At 40.5% G+C, this 19,762-nt stretch overlaps 2 protein-coding genes across 2 annotated transcripts in view; one reads left to right on the top strand and one right to left on the bottom strand.

Annotated features, from left to right (window-relative positions):
- The window catches only part of RGS7 (regulator of G protein signaling 7), a 269,020-nt gene extending 255,530 nt beyond the window's left edge, over window positions 1-13,490 (bottom strand). Inside the window, exon 1 of the mRNA XM_071549613.1 lies at window positions 13,181-13,490. The gene's annotated coding sequence lies outside the window, so the exon portion shown is untranslated. The remainder of the gene's footprint in view (window positions 1-13,180) is intronic.
- On the top strand, window positions 12,907-18,898 carry PIGM (phosphatidylinositol glycan anchor biosynthesis class M). Its single transcript, XM_071549624.1, has one exon. The coding sequence runs from the start codon at window positions 13,001-13,003 to the stop codon at window positions 14,240-14,242; it is 1,242 nt and encodes a 413-aa protein (XP_071405725.1). The 5' UTR covers window positions 12,907-13,000; the 3' UTR covers window positions 14,243-18,898.
- The last annotated feature ends 864 nt before the right edge of the window (window positions 18,899-19,762 follow it).

Genomic DNA, 19,762 nt, shown 5'->3' on the forward strand with positions numbered 1-19,762 from the left:
AAAGTAGCATTACCACATATGCTGATATGTAATCAAAGATAAATTATGACATACTTGGAGGAAATTTTAAAAAAATGCAATCAGAACTAATTGGGAAGATTGATAATCAAGATTTTGCCTTGAATTGTTGCTCATATTTGTCTCCAACATATTCATCCTTTTACTCCTTCCCCCACATACAACAATACATTTACCTTTAGAAAACAGGGAACCCTTCACAGCAGCATTATTGGCTGTACTTTTGTCATACAATAGGAGCATTCTCCACTTTATAAGTAAATATTATCTCAAAGTACACACCTCAGATTTACTGACTATATTTTACTTCTGTTTTATGCTTTGTTCTAAGCATGGAGGCCCATTTTCTGCCTTATCCATGAGGATTAGGCTGCAATCAGGGATGGACTTGGCACTACTACCCCTAACCTGCCAGTAGGCTTTCTCATATCCAAACAATCAAAAGTGGACAAGAATGCTACAGGGAGCAAGACTACCATAGGAACAGCCCACTTTAACATATTTGGCTTAATTTATATTAATATTAATAAAAAATCATATTTCAAGAAACAGAAGATATCTCAGTTCTGAAATTATTTTTCTGGGGTTTTTTAGAAAATGGCTTGTTCTGTCACCTTTTCCACTGCTTTTTAGTAACCCCAAAAGCAGCATCCTGAAGACCAAGTGAGAACACACATACCAATCTGTTCCTGAGGTTATTATAGATGCTACTGCAAGTGTATTCCCATTTCCATACATAGTGTGACGGTTTTTCTTAAATAACCTGTCAATCCATATGGTGTCTGATCCTCTTGGTACCACCATCACTAGCACGAAACACACACCTGAAAAATCCTTGACTTTACCAGCATCATCACCTGCAGGAATCTCTTCTCAGCAGCTCTCTTTCCTACCCACCTCTCTCATCAGAACAGTGGTATCTACAGCAAGGACAGATGTCGAGGCCTACAAAAGGCAGGAAGGGAATGAAGCTGTCTCATTACTGTTAGACTCAAGTGTCTTTTCCAACTCCAGTGATTCTGTGATTACTCTGCACCATCCCTACAGTGTTGACTACAACTGTTCTGAGCAAAGTAGAAGAGTGCCAAAAGTACTCAGGGTTCTTGCTTACCCACCAGTACCACACTTACCAGACAGATAGCCGTACATGAAATATTTCAAATATCCCCACAGAAGTTACAACCTTGGTGACAGAGTTTTGTTCAACCCATGGACAATACTGCAAATATTACAACATAGACTGTTCCTGTTTTGAAGAATAGTAAAGAAATTCTGCTTTGCTTTCCCTCCCCTCCAAACAGAGTGTGAGAAAAGGCATTTTATTTTTTAAACAGATCTCTAAAACTGGAGTCTCATGGCAAGAGACCCTAGAGGTACACAAATAAAACTGCCAATTTAATCACTGTGGTAATAAAATCATTTATAGCATTTATTTCATCAGTGTTTGTTGATAAGTTGTTAAGGTTGGAGAAACAGCACAGAGAATGTGTTAATATTTGTCTAAAAATTAAAAACAATAACTTAGATTAGAATTATCTACAAGACTTTCTCTAGTATATGTGAAAAATTTCTCAGCTTTCTTTTTGAAGCCATCCACACAGACATGTGTGATGCCCCTGTGATTACTATGGTCATAAGAAAAGCCACAACCATGAAAAGTCTGTGAGGTGTATGGAAAACCAGAAAAAATATTTTGGACTTAGGTTTAAAGATCAGTTCTTACCATAAATTATTTAAGTTTTTAAGCATTTTCCAAGGCATCAGATAGATAAGGTCATTTATTTCAATTGGAAAATACAAAGTTTTGCATTCATAGGACATCAAAGGATACAGGGAACTCAATTCTCAACATGGTATCTCTTTCTGCTTGAGATACTCTTATTTCACTCAAAATTGGACTCTGAAATTCAGAGTAATATCAAAAGGGATAAAAGTAAATGAATCTTTCTGCTGCTGATGGTGCTAAGGAAAGAGGGCAGCAAGGTCCCCTGGGCAAACTCTGCTCAATTTTTTCCTTCACAATTCTATCAATAGCCTGGCTTTCAGAAAAGAAAGCTGTCTTTATACATTAACTCAACAAACACAAGACAAAACAAAACAAAAACATTCTTGATTTTTCTAGTCATTTTTTACAAAGAACTGTTTCATCTTTTGAAGGTACTAATAATTTTAATTGGAATTAAAACCTGACAGAGTAGTCCTCCAGAAGAATCCCACAGGTTCACTGATGCAGAAATTTCACTTTTTTACTGCCTCTGGATTATGGTAGCTAAAAATTACTACAGCATGATTTTTAATGGAAGTTGAAAATGCATCTTTTCTTCTAATTCTCAGGAATTGCACAGTTACACCATAAAGCACTTCAATAGTAAGGTTCATTGCAAGTAATTTATGCATTCTGTAGAAGGATGACACAGTTCAACACAATGTTAATTTTGCATGATTCCAACCTTGGTTGTTCAAGGAACTCTGACAATTTCTATCATCTTTAAATAGCAGGGCTTCTGGTAAGTATCAAGTCCTGACTGATCTGTTCTTTTCTAAAGAAATAATTACCTTACAATTTGTACAAGTACACAGTCATCTAAATAAGGAAAAACTATAGGTACTTTTCATTGCATCAGTATTTCAACCTAACATACACCTTACCCAGGGGATATTATTGTGCTGTAGTTTTTGGCACAAACTACTTGAAAGATTCATCAAATAAATATGAGATACAGATGTCCTCTTTCTCTCAAAAGGCAGCCTTTCTAATCTTCTACTATACAAAATCAAAGCCGGATCTCCTCTCACACAGGATAATCACTGATCGAATCCCTACTTACATACATGCAAAGTTTATGTCAGCAGACTCAAATTCTGGCAACAACCTGTCAAACTCAGCAATGTGGCAGTCAGCAAGGACAAATATTGAAATTCAACAGTAACCAGAATGAAGAAAGACAAACAATACTGAAACTAGTGACACGTCTGTTGCCAGTTGTACTGCAGATATAGAACATTATGTATGAATTGTCCCAAGCCTGCACACATGGCTCGCCTGAGTCCTCTGCCACGGGTTTACGTTTTTATGATAGTTTTACCACTGAAACCACGAGTGCTCATTCCAGTGGGGTCTGACTCCAACTCCCTCTGCAGGTGCAGCAGACCTGCAATGCACAAGGGGTCAGACAGTATTCCTGAGAGAATGTGAGAAGGAGAGCGTGCTCCAACACACCAAATGGGGAACACTGACAAACAGACTGATGGCACAGCTGTCACTTTGAATCAGCACTGAATGAATAAGCTCTGAAGGCTGAGTTAAGACACGTGGACATAAGGTTAGAGAACGTTACCATTCCATATGACAAGGATCTGAGAGAAGTAGGAACAGAACTGTAACTACCAAAGTCAGCACTAAAGACAGGATGAACTTTGCTACCTGGTAATTGTACTCTGCAGAAGCACCACCACCTGGGATCATTAACACAGCAAGAGGTAGAGCTCAAACACACAGTGTGCATAAGCAACTCATCCAGCCAAGTAACTGCCAGAGTTTGAGTGAAGAGCAGCTAAATAAATATTTAAGAGATAAAACACACTAGTCACTGGGGGGGGAAAAAGGTGAATTTCCATAGACACCTATTGAAGGACATATCCTCTACAGATAAGTTTCTAGGACAACCTCTCTTTAGTTTACAATTCTGTAGTGCCAAGTACAATGGCATCCTAACCACTATGCACAATAAAACAGGATAGTGTAAAAGGAATAAATAAGGTAGAATTATTACCCAGGGACAATTTTCAAGGAGATCTCTCTGAGAAGCTAATAAAAAGAGGAACGCAATGGCATTAAAAAGAGAGATGCTCATTTTCCCTTAAATTCACTTAAAACATTTCAGGAAAATTAAGGAGTCTTTCCCAAAAAGTATTTAGAAGACCATGCCATCCCCTAGAAAATAGAGAAAGTAAAAAGTTAACAACAGTAAGATTTCAAAAGATCTTTAACCAGTTATTTAACCAGCTGTAAATCATTCCTGAGATAAGATAGGGAAGCCCTTTATTGGTTAAGGCCAAAAGCACCACAGGTAGTTAAAGAATGTTTTTTCCCTTTCCAGAGGGAGTATTTAAAGTTTAATGCCAGAGAGAACAACTGGGGATTTTACAAAACTTTTGGAGGACACAGAAACCCTGATAATCTTCGTTCCCATTTTTCCACACACACTGTATATGTGGCTAGAAGTACTAACAATTACTGAGAGCACTTTTTTGTGAGCAAAGTTAACATGATTTTTTTTCAATCAAGACTTCTATTTAGGCGGATAGAACTTAAGACACAGTTGGAAGCAAAAGGCAAAACTAGCTTTGGGTAGAGCAGAGGATTACTCAGATCTCTACAGATTAGAGCTCCTCTCTCCTACACGATGCTCCTCTGTTCCAGGTAAGGAGAGATAGAAAACCCCACCTGCACTTTCTTTGAGACATCTCCAGTCAAAAACAGAAAACTGAAAAACAGAACAATTCCCTCTTCTCTGTCATCACTCCCACAGAAGGCCCATGGTCTCCACACACACATACACACACGTACTTGCTGCAGCTCCTCACAAACAGCATCATCTCTGGAGCCCTGCCAGCACACTTGGCCCTAGCAGCTGAGCTCTGCCTTTTCTAACAGCTGTTTCTAAACAGCTGCACAGCCACAGCTGGCAAAATAGTTAGGCTGAACCATATTACCATGAAGTAGAAGGATGCCCTGCAATAACTCAAAAGGCACCCGAAAGACAACACAGTCATCAGTCACAGCCAGTACAGCTTCATGAAAGGAAACTCCTGCCTATCAAATCTGATTTCCTTTTATGACAAGGTAACTCACTTAGATGCTCAAGAAAAGCCAGGTGGACATAATCTTTCCAGATTTCAGTAAAGCTTTTGATACTGTCCCTCACAGGATCCTTCTGGACACAATGTCCAGCACAGCTGGATAAACACATCATGTGGTGGGTGAGCAATTGACTCACTGGTCAAGCACAGATGCCATTAAGAAGAGAGAACGTTAAGAGACCTTTTTTTGTGGTTTTCAATGTTTGTACCTCCTGCTGAAAGTAAATGTAACAATGTCATCAGGATTATAGATAGAAGAAACAGTAAGATGTTCACTGTGAGAAGTAAAGGCAGCTCTTCATAAGGCACTTTTTGGTCATACACTATAAAAGAAATTAAGAAATTACCTTCTCTGATTGACTGATCAGTTTGACCGTGAAGACAAAAGCAGGAACCTGCACCATTGATTTTATTGACTAATTTTATAAGCCTTTTAGTGCTATTCAAATTAAAATAATTTCTCCATCTGCGGTAGAGACTTGGAACGCATTTTTCTATCTATTGTAAATAAAGCACCATCACATCCTTTGAAATCCATCTGATGCCCAAAAGCATAAGAAAAAGAGGGGATGAGAATAGTACCTATGCTTTGTATCTCTTGCCAACTCTGCAAGATTTAGTTTGGGATTGCATTCATAATTAGAATTACTTGTTCTTGTCTCAGTAACTGCCAACACGAGCACAGCATGAGAACAGCAAAGTCTGATATGCAACAACTCTGTACCCCATTTGGACCATTGTAGTGTCTGAAAGTAAGGGCAGTATCTGACCACAACACTTAGGAGTGATGCTCATGGTAACATTCATTCCCTGGTGTCTTGAATTCTTGCTGAAGTCCATCTTGCAGGGGCAGTAACAGCATCTCTGTTAGGGTCAGACACCCTTCTACCAAAACTTGCAAAAGCGCTTGAGAGCCCTAGTCCTCTGGCAAGTCTCCAGAGAGAATTCCCAAGTTACTCAACGTGATTGCACAAACCACTTTTGTTTTGTTTTGGCATTTTTGGAGGGTTTTTTGGCTAAGTTAAAAAAACTCCACAATTTCCAGTCATTTGGATTAACCATCAATTAAGAGCTGTCTTTTCCCCCTGTCATTCTTCCTCCAGAGTTTACAAAACTATGCTGCCAAGTCCCTCCAGTGATGAAGAAAACATGATGTAACCCTTCCAAATGCAGGTGGTCCAGTATCACAGGTAAACCACCTAACACTCACTCCGAAGGACTGTAAACATTTTCTTAGCAGTTGTGTAAACTAACTCTTTGTAGCATCTCTAACTATTTTTTTCCTAGCAGAAAGTTTTGAGAAATGGTATGTGCATTTGTTAATAATAAGCTGGATTTTAACATATATGCTCAATCTTTTTGCTTATTCCAGTTACACTGAAACACAACACACCAAGCAACACACATAAGTCCATTTTGGCTATACAGTTATTTACATTGACCAATCCTGCAATAGCAAATAAATCCCACTTCGCCATTTCTCCCCAGAACCTATTGTTTGAGAGAATTAATTAACACTATTTTTTTATTTACCTTTCATATCTGTCATTCCTGTATCTTCCATTAAAGTGTTTTATTTACTATGTGTTGGCGTAATGCTAGTTCTTATTTTAGTCCTTAGCCAGGAAATCAAGAAAAGAGAGCACAGCATGGAAAGACACTCAAGTGGCTGGAAATGGAGCTGTGGCAGGCCCTCTGCTAGACAATAAAGGGCTCATTAATCAGAATTGTTTCCTTGTACTTTGGGCACAGAAAATGCATAAAGCCTGTGTTGGTCTCTTCCCATCTACTACAGTAGCACAATATTGAACAATATTCAGAGATTAAATTCCTGCCAATTTTATGAAGATTTACATTTGAATAAAATAGAATTTTCCTGCTGCAGCAGAAGAAGTGCATAAACATTGTCTTAACTAGAAAATGAAGCCCAAGTAAGGGGATGGGAAAGACTAGGAGAAGCTGTGGCTGCTTATTTCCCAGGAAAAGGTTTGATCAAAACTTTGACATTCTTGGATCACATGGAACCTAATTGTTACCCAAGCTAGACAAGGCCAAGTTTCCATAGTTCAGCTATCCATGAAAATAGGTCATATTCCAGCTGATGTTCCAAGGGAGATGATAAACTCAACCACAGACTGTGTAACCCAAGTTACAGCTGAGAATTCAGCACCTAAAGAACTTATTCCTTCAGCCACTGAACCAAAGTAATTCAGACCAATTTCTAAACAAAATATTGATGAGTATACCTCCTGCACCTTTTCATGCCTGTGCCCCACCCATTCTAAAGTAGTGTTCAGAAAGAAACAATCTCAGTAGCAGAGGCTGATGTCCTTTTCTTTCTATACTTGATGTCTACTTGTCAATCTAAAAAAACAAGCCTGGAGTTTTGGAACACAGTTCTGTGTCTCGTTCATGTATCTCAGTATGATCTCAGGACCTGGGTATTAGTGAGGTGTCACTGATGTTGAAGGTGGTGGTCTAACAGGTTCAGAAAAATATTTCCCTCCCTTCCTGCTAACCACAGGCTGTCCTTCATATTTGACAAAATAAAATTTCTGTGAGAAGACTGCAACAGTAACAGTTCAAGTTTTGCCTCTTTTCCTCTTGCAAAGAATTGGAAAAATTATTATGTGGTTATAAATTAAAAATTCACAAATTGTTTCCCTTAATCACTTATAAATCAAGTATTGTGACTGAACACTATTCAGAACACCCATGGCTGGCTGCACTGATGGGTAATGGCTCTTGAGCCATAGGCATCTCAGATGCTGACATGCAAAATCTAAACTCCTTGCTCATATAAAGGGTCATGAATGTTCTTGCTAGAACAGGGGATGGATCCCATACATTCCATGTTCTCAAGCTCCGCTATCCTGCATTTCAGACAGAAAAAGAGGTATCAAAAGAGAATAAAATAAAATTTGGACATTCAGAAAGACACAGCTGTTAGTCCTTTAGTATGCTCATCATACATATATGTAACAAATTTATATATAGTAAATATGTATTATACATACAGCTTTAGTATATGAATATGTATATACACATCTATAACATCCTCTAACAGAGACTTCACCAGTCCTTAGTACCTATTTTTTCACTTACACATTTGAAAGCTGCCAAGAAATGATGCCTAACACAATTAGATTTAGCCTTTTATAGGTGCTTCTAGATGTGTTGGGCTCTGCACAATGGTCAGAAATAGCAGTTTGGTGCCAGGAACCCTCCATCTACTAAATCCATAATTTGTCATTTGGTTTCAGTTTCTCTTCTGCCTGGGCTCCCACCAGTTCTGTCTCTGCATTCTTTTGTTAGCAGAGTAAACAGGGAAAAGAAAAAACAGAAGGGGTGTGTGTGTGTGTGTGAAGAGTAGAGGAAATGTAATTCAGTTCTTGGTTGTATGTTCCTGCTTCTGGAATACTAATCCATTGGGCTGCCTGCACCATTAACTAAAGGCACAGCAGTAATGTCAAAAGGGGGAAAGGACTTATGTTTGGTATTTCAAGTCAGGCAGTGACTGCCCAACTTAGATGCAGGTAACTCCTTTTTACCACATCAGACTTCGGATTCATCATGGCCTCAAAGCAAAACAGGACATATTTTTTGGAATCTCCCCCTAGGCCAGCATCATACTTCAGTGGACTTATTCTTGCTGTCACATGTGTTTTCTCAGATGTAATATTTTCTTTTCTTTTTAACATCAACAGGTTTCCCTACACACTAATTTTTACCCAGTACTTGTTTTCCCTGAAGGGCTAGAACTTTACCTAATCAGCATAACCACTGCAAGCAGAACTCTACTCAGATCACATTCTCCAAATTGCCACACCTACAGCACAATGTGTGAATAAAGGTATAGATTTATCAAGCAGTTTTAAGAAAATACATTAACAGAAGAAGTTCAAAGGAATAGTGATGGCCTTATATTTCTAATTGTGATTTTCTTCTGTTAAGAATTCTAATGTGTTTTTTCATCTTATTTTTGCAAACCCTCCTGTATTACTCATTCCAGTTTCTAAGCAGAAATGAACACTTCCTTACATAATCTTAACAATACCTCTGCTAACAATATCTCAAATTCAACACACTACAAATATTTGAAAGGCATCAATCATATTTGCAAAAACAATTTATTTTATCAAGATCAAAATATCTAACATAAGTGTTAGTCACTTTTTCTACAGAATTTCATGTGCTGCAAGAAACAGATTGTACTTATCATCAAAAATTTATTATCAGTTTATAAATATATTAAGCAGAAGTACTTCTCATGTAAGGAAACATTTTGGGTTCAAAACAAGAAAATTAAAAGGGAATTTTAATAAATGACAGCACAGCACATGTACAGTAAGACCACTTAGAGAAAAATGTACTAATCATCATGATCAAATTTTACCTTGCAACAAGAAAATCTCACAGGATAGCTAGCCATTAACAATTAGAGTAGAAGAGATTTGCATGAGAAGGGTCTAACCCTGAGATCTTGGTAGAATGACCTAAAATACAGCTTGTGAAAGGATCCTCCAACTGCCTTCCTCCTGAGAAGGTTCTTTCTCCTGCTCTTTCTTCAGTAACTTTTCACACATTCAACCTCATCTAGCCTTCCAGTCTACCTGAATCTTAGCAAGCTTCTCACCACTGCATCACAACACCCGTTCTTTCTTTCCTTGCACTGCTACCAATCACCATGTCTCCCTCATGCTACTTCAAAGCACTGCTGCCAGAATCATCTTCTGATTCACTGTCAACCTTCACTAGCCTCCTTATTCTCCTCCAAGTGTTCACATTTCATCTGGTAGTCCCTTCAATATTTACCCCTACTGTATCATCAGATATAGTTTTCAGCCATATGTTCACCTTTGTTTGTTAATTACAGTAGACTCAGCTTATGCCGCATCAAAAGGTAACTTTCTCCTGCAGTGTTGATAGTAAACCCCTGAAGGCAGGTACATGCCCAAATGTGATGACTGCTCCTGGCTGACCAGGAACCAGCTGGGCACTCTCTCCCTCACCAGCTGCCACCCTCCAGCTGTACCTTAGTTTTCAGATGGCTAAAACTTCTATCAGGCCTTAGAGCGCTTTGCATAACACGACCCCAGATTCATTGTCCTTTTGATGCTACCGTGAAAATATTAAATAATGACAGGGCACGTGAGGTAGTTTCTGGAATATATGCCCCCGTGCTGCTGAAGCAGTACCTTGTACCAGAAGATGGTGTGAGAAGTTAATATTTGAGATCAGGTTTAGAATCCCCTATCATAAGTATGCAGCAGAAGCGCAGTTAGATGTGACTCCAGTTTACAAGATTTGAGACCACGTAAACAAAATGCCTGGTATGTAATGGGAAAAATCCTCTACACACATGTGCATATACATGTATATATGCATTCCTATTTAGTTAATACTTTATGTACAGTTATGTCTGACTCCATGCTTTTCTTCATACTCTTTGTATCTTAATGTGAACCAGAATAAATCAGCTTCAATCCCAGCGGTTAGTTTTATCTCCCAGCATTTTCTAAAAGTGGCTCCTGGTGGCTTACATAAATAAAAGCAGCTTTTTACAGGAACAACAGATTTATAACTTTAATAAGACTGCTCTCCTTCCTGTATTAAAGTCTACAGTACATGACAAATCAGGTTAAGCAAGTTGGTATCAAATCTGAAGCCAAACAAGTTTTCGAGCCAAACCTTAATTTTCTGAAGAGCTTCAAGCTTATTTTGAAGATGTTAAATTATTGATAAGGAATATCAATTCTTTTTCCAGCTCAGGCAATGTCATATACAGTCACAGTATATGCAACAATAGCTAAGGTAAATGTGCTGTTTTATTAATTTTACTACCCTTTAGAATTAAATTACCAAATTATTCCTCTTTAAAATCCTGATAAAGTCACTACTAGCACCTTAACAACTTCTTTTAACTTCAGATAAAAGAATTATCTGAAAGCAGACTGACAGAAACAGACAAAATACCATGAGACACCTGCAGACTCCTAAGTTTATTTATTAAAGTAGTATTATTTCACCTATCTCATTCAACTTAGACACTTCAGCAAATAAACTGCAATGCATTCTGTCCTGACGATAAACAGTTTTCTCAAAGGACCTGAAATAATAAAACATATTCCATCCAAAGAGGCAACAGAAGAACTGCAAACAATCCTAGGAGAAAGTAGGCAGATGGTAAGAACAGTTCTTTGTGCACAGTGACCTCCCCTAAACAAAAAATTTAGGAGTATCTATACACATCTTTTTGGTTAGACTTGTTCCATGGAATATCAAAAGATTTCACTCAGTACCTATCTCCTAGCATTTCCAGTGAAAAGTTTTGGGCACAACAATTCCATATGATGACGGAACCTTTTCTGAAATTACTCCAGCCACTGTAGTACAAAATATATAAAAGAAGTAAGGAAATAAAATTATATTACCAAACTTTCCCATTCTAGAGTAGAACAGCTGTAGTGAGTAAGCAGTTATTTACAAAGCAGGAACAACCACCCTCATGCCCTATCCCAAAAATACCATAACTATTAGTTTTAGGACTTAATGATACCATACGGTGACTTAATGGAGAATTCTCTTGAATTTTTTCCTGTTGAAGATGTCCACTTTAGTATAAAATATGCAACTATCTGATCAAGGAAAAACTGACTCCCCAGGTTAGTTAGTCACTATGCATCTCCCATTGCACATCTCAGACTACACCCCACTGTAATATCATACACAGTAAAACAGCCTTAACAGATAAAAATGAATAGCTATGTGCACCCAAACAGAAATATCTTTTGTCCCCTGAATACCCTAACAGTTAGGACATCCTCCAAGACTTCTCTGCCAAACACAAAAAAATCTATTCCCAGTTCTTTGATGAGTGTCCCTGGAACTGAGAAAAAGCAGATTCCTCTCTGTAAGCAATGAGAGCCAGCAATGCTGCAGCTCCAAAGATGTTTTGGAATGAAACCACTGAGCAAAAAGAATCCAGGTGCAATTAACTACTAAACAAACTAACGTATACAATGGTAAGTAACAAACACCTGCTTTTCGGCCAGCCACAATTCGAATGTGAGGTAGCATGTATCCAGAAACTATTTTAAAAAAACATACAAAATAGCCCCTCAAAATTCATTCACATTAATTCATTCATTCATTCATGGACAGGCTTCGCGAAGGAAGCTTTGGGAAGGGCTCTCCTCACGTGGGTGTGCCCTTCCAGCCTGCACAGTGGATTTTTTAGGTGAGGCACAGCGTGCACAGAACTGGCCCCACCGTTTAAATCCTGAGGTCTATTTGCCACGGCCCAGCGAGCTTGGACAGTGACAGGAAGTCCCCTCAGGACTAGAACCTACAGCCCCCGGTATTCCCATGAGGTCTCCCATGCAAGTACTAACTGGGGCTGACCCTGCTTGGCTACGAGATCTGACGGGATCAGGCGTCAGGGTGGCATTTAACTGACTAGCCCCTCAAAATAAAGTGGAATAAATTCCTTTGTTGTGAATAACTCCTTCTAAGCTCTGATTTTCACGTTAGCGTTTCTGATCTAATTAAATGAGAAATCCGCTGTGGCAGTAAGCTCTCCAAAGTGCTCCACAGAGAGCTCACATACCGGGGCAAAACACAGCCAGACGGCAAACAGCAGATGTTATTTTCCCTTCTCCTCCTCCTTAACCACTATCGCACACGGAGCCCCTCTGCCCGCGGAGCCTGGCGGTGGCTGAGGGGTGGCGATGCCCCGCAGCACCCCTCGCTGACACCGGCGCTCAGCCCGCACCCTGCACCACACACGGGAACCGGCGCCGTCACCCCGCCCGGCTCAGTCGCGCCGCGGGTACACGGAGCCGCACGCCTCATTGCGCGGGGTCGGAGGGCACCGGGGGCCGCAGCCCCGACCGGCGGGCGGGGACCGTGCGGAGCCCGGGCAGTGACCGGGCGGGACCTCCCGGGCCCCGGAGCGGCCGCGGAACCCGCCCCGGCCCGGGCACGGCTTCGGCGTGCGTACGGCGCATGCGCGGTACCGCCCCTTTCCCGCGCAGAGCGGCGGAAGGCACCGACCGCGGCCTGACCGTGGGAGCTTCGCGGGAGGTTCCCGCGTCACCCCAGTCCCCGCGGGGAAGGGATGGCGGGGGTGGGCGCAGCGCTGGCCGCGGGGCTGCTGTCGCGGCTGGCGCTGGTGCTGTACGGGCTGCACCAGGACCGCGCCATGCGGGTGCGCTACACCGACGTCGACTACCAGGTGTTCACGGACGCGGCGCGGCTGGTGACCGAGGGGCGCTCACCCTACGGGCGGGCAACCTACCGCTACACGCCGCTCCTGGCCTGGCTCCTGACGCCCAACGTGTTCCTCGTCGAGGCCTTCGGGAAGCTGCTGTTCGTGGCGGGGGACGTGGCGGCCGCCGCCGTCGCCTACCGGGCCCTGCGGCGCCGAGGGGCCGCGGCCGGGCGCGCCTGCGGGTGCTGCGCCGCCGCCTGGCTCCTGAACCCGCTGCCCATGGCCGTGTCCAGCCGCGGCAACGCCGAGGCGCTGGTGGCGCTGCTGGTGCTCGCCACGCTGTACTGGGTGGAGGCGGGCAGCGTGGGCAAGGCCGCGCTGTGCTACGGGCTGGCCGTGCACATGAAAATATACCCGCTGATCTACGCGCTGCCCATCGCGCTGCACCTGCGGAGCGGGGACGGGCCGGGCCGTGCGGGGCGCGACAGCAAGGCGAAGTCCGCCTTTGTGGCGCACGTCTGGCAGCTGTTTGTAAAGATGCTGAACCGCGACGTGCTGCTCTTTGGGACGGTTGCCGGATCAGTGCTGGCTGCCCTGACTGTTGGGTTTTATCACCTCTATGGCTGGGAGTTTTTGGAACATGCCTACCTCTACCACCTGACCAGGAGGGATATCCGTCATAACTTCTCTCCTTATTTCTACATGTTGTACTTGACAGCAGAGAGCAAATGGAGTTTTGCCCTTGGGCTCGCAGCTTTCCTGCCCCAGCTGCTTTTGCTCCTGGTTGTGTCCTTAGCATTATACAGAGACCTTGCCTTTTGTTGTTTCTTACACACCACTATTTTTGTGAGTTTTAACAAAGTATGCACATCCCAGTACTTTGTCTGGTATCTCTGCCTTTTGCCCCTTGTAATGCCTAGTATTAAGATGTCCTGGCACCGTGGTGTGCTGCTTCTCCTTCTGTGGTTCGTTGGACAAGGCCTGTGGCTTGCTCCTGCGTACTTTCTGGAGTTCAAAGGATACAACACTTTTTTATTTATATGGTTGGCGGGCTTGCTTTTCCTTTTTATTAATAGCCTCATAATTGTTCAGATTATTTCACATTACCGAAAAGAAGCACAAGTTGCAAAAAAACTCAAACAATGGTAATAGACCAAAATCCAGAAACAGCCCTACTGTCCTTTATAAGGTGTTACATAGCACCAGCACCTTGTTTAATATGCCTTGTACTAAAGCACATTGTATGTAAACATTACTATTTCAAGGCTGTTAGGGCACTCATTGGCCTCAGTTGCCCTGAGGAGTGTCTGCAAGTGTAGCTGTCTTTCCTGTGGATCTTGAAAATGTCTTGAAACCTTCTGTCAAGCCCTGACTTCTGTGTCCTGCTGCTTCTGTCTGGACGTATCATGGACAAGTTCATCACTTAACAATGTCTGGGGCTGAGAGTGGACTCTATTATAAAAGTACCCATCTCCACTGATTGTCTTCACCTGCCGTCTCCAAAGAGTGCCCTGGTCTGTGTGGGTATGGCCTGTCCTGGGGTCACTCTTAGTTCATGCTCATACTCCACGAACAGCCTTGGCACCCTTTTTCTAGTTCTTACTCTCATTGTTAATTTGTTTGTTGGGGACTGTGGCCTCTGTAGAATAACACAGAAGATTATAAAGGAGTATTGGAGTTTGACAGCTTTGTACATTCCAGTAAATCAGTGGGGTGTTTTGCAAGGGTTAAGATAATGAATGAATATAAGGCAATCACTTAATATATACACTGGGATTTATTTTTTCTTTTGTATTTGCAGTAATATTTTAGCTATGCAGTGTTAGTGGCTCATACCTGCTCTTTATTCAGAGAAGTAGTAAAAACATGGCTTTGTCATACAAGTCATTAACTCTGAGACTTTTATTTAGAATCCAGAAAGGCCACTCTTTCACTTATTTTTCATTTTCAGTGCTGTTTGAATTTTTGAATAGATTTACTCCCCTTGTCACAGAGAAAGATTTTTCCATATACATGTTGTGGATGAGATGTATAAAACAAAAATACTTGTTTCTTGCTGCTATGATCTAGAAAAAAGATCACTGCCTTCAATTGCAATTCATTAGCAGTTACTGTGGATGTCAACTGTAGCAAATGGAAAAAGTCAAAAGTACAGCTAGAATGGCACCTGTGTCTAAAAGCAGTAGGGTTTATACCAAAACAGTAATTGGAAATGTAGTTTCTCAGTAGTTTAGTATCTACTATTAAAAAATAAATTTAAAAGTTAAAGGAGTTGAGGAAGTAGAGGACTTGTTAGAAGAAAAGGGAAGTTTTGAAATAGGAAACTACGATCTGTCAAAACACATTTATTCCCAGATGACGCTCAAGAAGATGTGGAATTGAGTATTAGGTGGTAGTGAGAGAAGTTCAGAGCTGTTTCAGAGTCAAGACCCTCAAGAACATCCCACAGGAGGTCTGGTGCACACAGCTTTTGACAGAGGTGGAAACTGACAGTGTATTTTTTAATCTAGTTAAACAGGCATATGCCAAATACAAGAATTTTCGTATTTGCCTCAGCTTTTAGTTACATCCTATGGGAAAGTGAAGCCCTTAGTGTGTAACATAGAGCAGAGCTTCACGGGAAAATAATTTCAACCCAGTAGTGTGAATGGGAAAGGATACAGCCAAGTGGATTTGCCCTCCCCATTCATCTTCGCCATGCTGCCTCACTGAATCCTGCTGTGTCCTGAGACAGCCCTTTTCCCCAGCATTGGAGCAGCTTCTAGCTTTCCCATGTACAAGGTTTTCTTTCCTGGTTGTACTTCTGTCTTGTGAGGCAGAATTACAGTATTTTCATCTATGAACTTTTCCCATTGCTTCTCAGCTCCATTGAAGTGGTTATGTGAAAGGAGAGGAAGCCCCTGAGCCCCAACAGACCAGAACCAAAGGGCATGTTATCGTCAGGTGTGATGAGTTCCTCACACTGGCCCAATTTGGCCATTCTGATGTGTTAGGAGGAAGGAGGATTTCTCTGCTCAGAGCACTGGGGGCTGATTCTGCTCCCCTGCTGCAAAGCTTTCCTCTACCGTCTGCACTAACACCTTCACATTGTGAAGATCCTGACAGCTTCTTTTTAAATCCAGCAATTGGCTGAGGCAATGGATATTCTTTTGACTGTCTTGTTTTTTTGGGCAAGCTTTAACAGATGTGGCACTGATTTCCTTCCCCTGGCTTTGCCTAGGATGAAGAAAGAAAAATGGATAGCACCAGTTTGTCTATATCTTCCACTAGAGGTATATTGCTCAACAAACTGGTGGCATAAGCCACTTGCAGACAGTTTAGTTTTATATTAATCAGCAAAACATTTTGTGTGTGCTATGGATGTGTGAAGAGGAAGCATCCTGTGTGGTTTTATTTTCCAGGGTAGAGTTGGATGTGGTGCAGTTAGCGATTCAGCAGAAGACTGAAGAGACTCTTTTGTGCTGATACCTCTGTTCACCCCACCCTGATCTGCAGGCAATAACTCATTTTCCTCTGCAAGTGCTCTATTACCTATCACACATTTTTCTGTTTGAAAAAGTAGGTTTTCTTCCCCCAAAACAATGTTTTATTTCTCTTTAACAGACCTGCTTATGCTGTTTCCAGACATTTCTATGCCCCTATTTTCCCCTCCTGTTGCCGAAGAGTAAATGCAAGTCAAAAGCCATTTTTAATACAAAAGATGGCATCTTAAGTCACTGTGTTCATGACCAAATTGGAATGGGGTTTGTGTAAGAAGTAATTTCTTAAATACATTCTTGATTTATTAATGGTTAAATCATTTTGAGGCCTTCAGAAGGCAAATTCTGCAGCAACAGGAACTGAAGAGAACCTTCCTTTGCAGGTCAGTACCAGCCCTGTAGGGGTGGTTTGAGAAAGCTGTGCATGAACAAGTTACAAGAAGGCTTTATACAAACCTAGTTTTACAGTCATCATTGTAATAATCTGGGATGAGTCCTCCTTTTTACAGTTGTTTTCTAAATTACCCAAATGTGTTTGGGATTTAGAAGTAATTGAAGTGACTCATAAAAAGCTGGAAAAGAGAATGAACTGGAAGAGACAAGAAAAGGTATTTGATAGTTTAGATTTTGCAGATCACTTTAGATAGCTAAATGGAATTGAACAACTTTACTCATTGGAAAACAACATTAAATCAAAATAATTGTAGCCAACTACCAAAAAAATTAGAATTCTTGAACAACTCTTGGTGATTAATTATAATGTCCTTAAAATTTAACAAATTCATTTTCTAAGAAACATATATTGCTTTTGATGATGTTCAAATTCTTTTCCTTAATAATTTTATGTTCGTTTATCTTCTGGTAATTAGGAACTGAAGTGTCTGTTCATTCCCTACCACAGGGTGCAAAACTGTAATGCTGACTTTTTAAAAAAAAAAAAAAAGGTTGAAGTGCCCTGAAGTGTCTCATTTGCTCAAATTCTTCACATTGTACTGATACCAGCCCTGAAGTGACAAGACACGAAAGAGAAGTGAAAAGGAAAGCCAAAAAAGTAACATTTTTGCCTTTCTTTTTACAGTGTAGGGGACAGTCCAGAGGCTCATCACAGGACTCGCAGGTGACTTCAGGCAAAGCTGCATCATTTAGCAGTGATTTGATTTAAAATTTATAAATGCAATTACTCAAATAACAGGGTAAAAAATAATAAATATATAATAAACAGTAAATATTTCATTACGTTTTCGTGTGAGCATGCTAATTGCCATGTGCTTTGACCTCTTTGTACTGACTCCTGTAATAGTAAAGGCAGCAATTATGTGCTCTAAACTGAGCTCATCAGTTATCATTTTTAAAGGCACTGAAGCTTTTATATTTGACAGCAAGAGGCAACTCCAATATTTTTCCTAAGGTTTTACAGAGAAAGCAAATGTTAAAAGACTATGAGCAAATGGCTCCCTTTTTATCAGAAAAGAATGAGACATGTTTTAAAAGGGCTGAAGAAATACACAGCAAACTCAAAAAGTGTACTCCTCATGTATTTGCCAAAGACAGCTGCAGAATACATGTCCTACTGATAGCAGTATTATGCAATAGGATTACCCTGAATTTAGGACAGAGCCTTTACTTAGACTGAAACCCAACCAGTCATGCAACCTTCTTGCTTAAGAGTACATTTATGTGTACCATACTCACAAATCTAACCATATACCTGTATATACAGAAACAAAAAGTCCCAGTAAAGACACCTTTGAATAACATGATTTTTCAGAGCTAGCCCCTATAAAATAGGTTTCTTAGATGTTTCTTACATTTAGCACTCAGAATCTCTAGTGACTCTAAAATGTGAATTACATAAATGTTGATGTATATGAAAAGTAAAAGCATGTGCTGCAGGATCTTGAGTGTATCAGACACATTAAAGAACCAAATAATTTTATATTTGAAGGTGCACATTCAAACAGTATCCTGATGTTCTTTCATTATAACAATCTGCACTACTCACATTTGTGTATATGAAAAGTAAAAGCATGTGCTACAGGATCTTGAGTGTAATAGACACATTAAAGAACCAAATAATTTTATATTTGAAGGTGTACATTGAAACAGTATCCTGATGTTCTTTCATTATAACAACCTGCATTACTCACATTTGTGTAGGAGACTTGCTTCAGTCTTTATGCGATGAATGAGGTCAAGGACCTACATTTTGTATTAGTAAAAGTATCAGATAAAATAAATTCTCAGAATGAAGCAGTGCTATTGTTTTGTTTTTTGTTTGTTTTTTTAATTTCTGTAAAGACATTAAAAAATCGATGCACTAAATCCATGCAATTGTGACATGCATTTTTAATAGCTGGTATGTCTCTTTTTCTTCAGTCCGGGTAAATACAGAGAAGACCAAAATATGAACAGTGCAAATCAAGAATACTTTGAGCAAAATTCCTCATGACTCTCCTTTGTGGTACATGCTGAGACAGGTATGGGCTTCTGCAGAAACAAGGTTATTTTTTAGGAGGCAGTCTTACTTAATGTATAGATAAAGCTTTAGCTGCAGCCTCTTATTCTTAGAACTTAAGAGTTTAACATTCTCTTCAGATAAAACACTTCATAGCTTGCACATAAAGAAATGACACATTAAAGATTCTCCCTGTTTTCCATGGAAATTGGTGGGGAAGCAAGCTGGAACATCTGTGGAAGAAAGATCTAAAGGAAATGTCTGTATCTGATAATATACAAAGACAGAACTTCAGCCTTGGAAATCAGCTGAAATGCAGGCAAATTGAGCAGGAAGCCCATACTGTGAAACCCACATTATTTTTATGAAGGGTATTTGATCAGATGTGCTTTCCCATTTTACAGGAGGAAAATGGGATCTTGATAGCAATTGTCAGGCTGCATGAATATAACTTTGCTTCCTTCACATTACCATAAGGGCGTCGATAGGATGTTACACCCTACAATAGCACTTGTGGAATTGTACAGGTGTGACTTGCATACGCTATTAATAGACAATATTGTTGGTGTAGCAGGAGATTATTAGTAAGCAGTTGCTCTGAAACTGCTTTTTGAAGGTTAACTCAACTAAAATCTGATTTCTGCTTCACAAGTCAGCAGCTGTGTTAATAGAGATGGTACTATTTTGACAGTAATTTTCCAAAGAGAGCTGCACTCTGTGGCCCATATGCTTCCA

Source organism: Pithys albifrons, chromosome 2 (assembly GCF_047495875.1).
Source record: "Pithys albifrons albifrons isolate INPA30051 chromosome 2, PitAlb_v1, whole genome shotgun sequence".
Lineage (NCBI taxonomy): Eukaryota > Metazoa > Chordata > Aves > Passeriformes > Thamnophilidae > Pithys > Pithys albifrons.

Excerpts from the sequence above, each read along its gene's own strand:
- PIGM (XM_071549624.1), top strand. The coding sequence starts at position 13,001 with ATGGCGGGGGTGGGCGCAGCGCTGGCCGCGGGGCTGCTGTCGCGGCTG.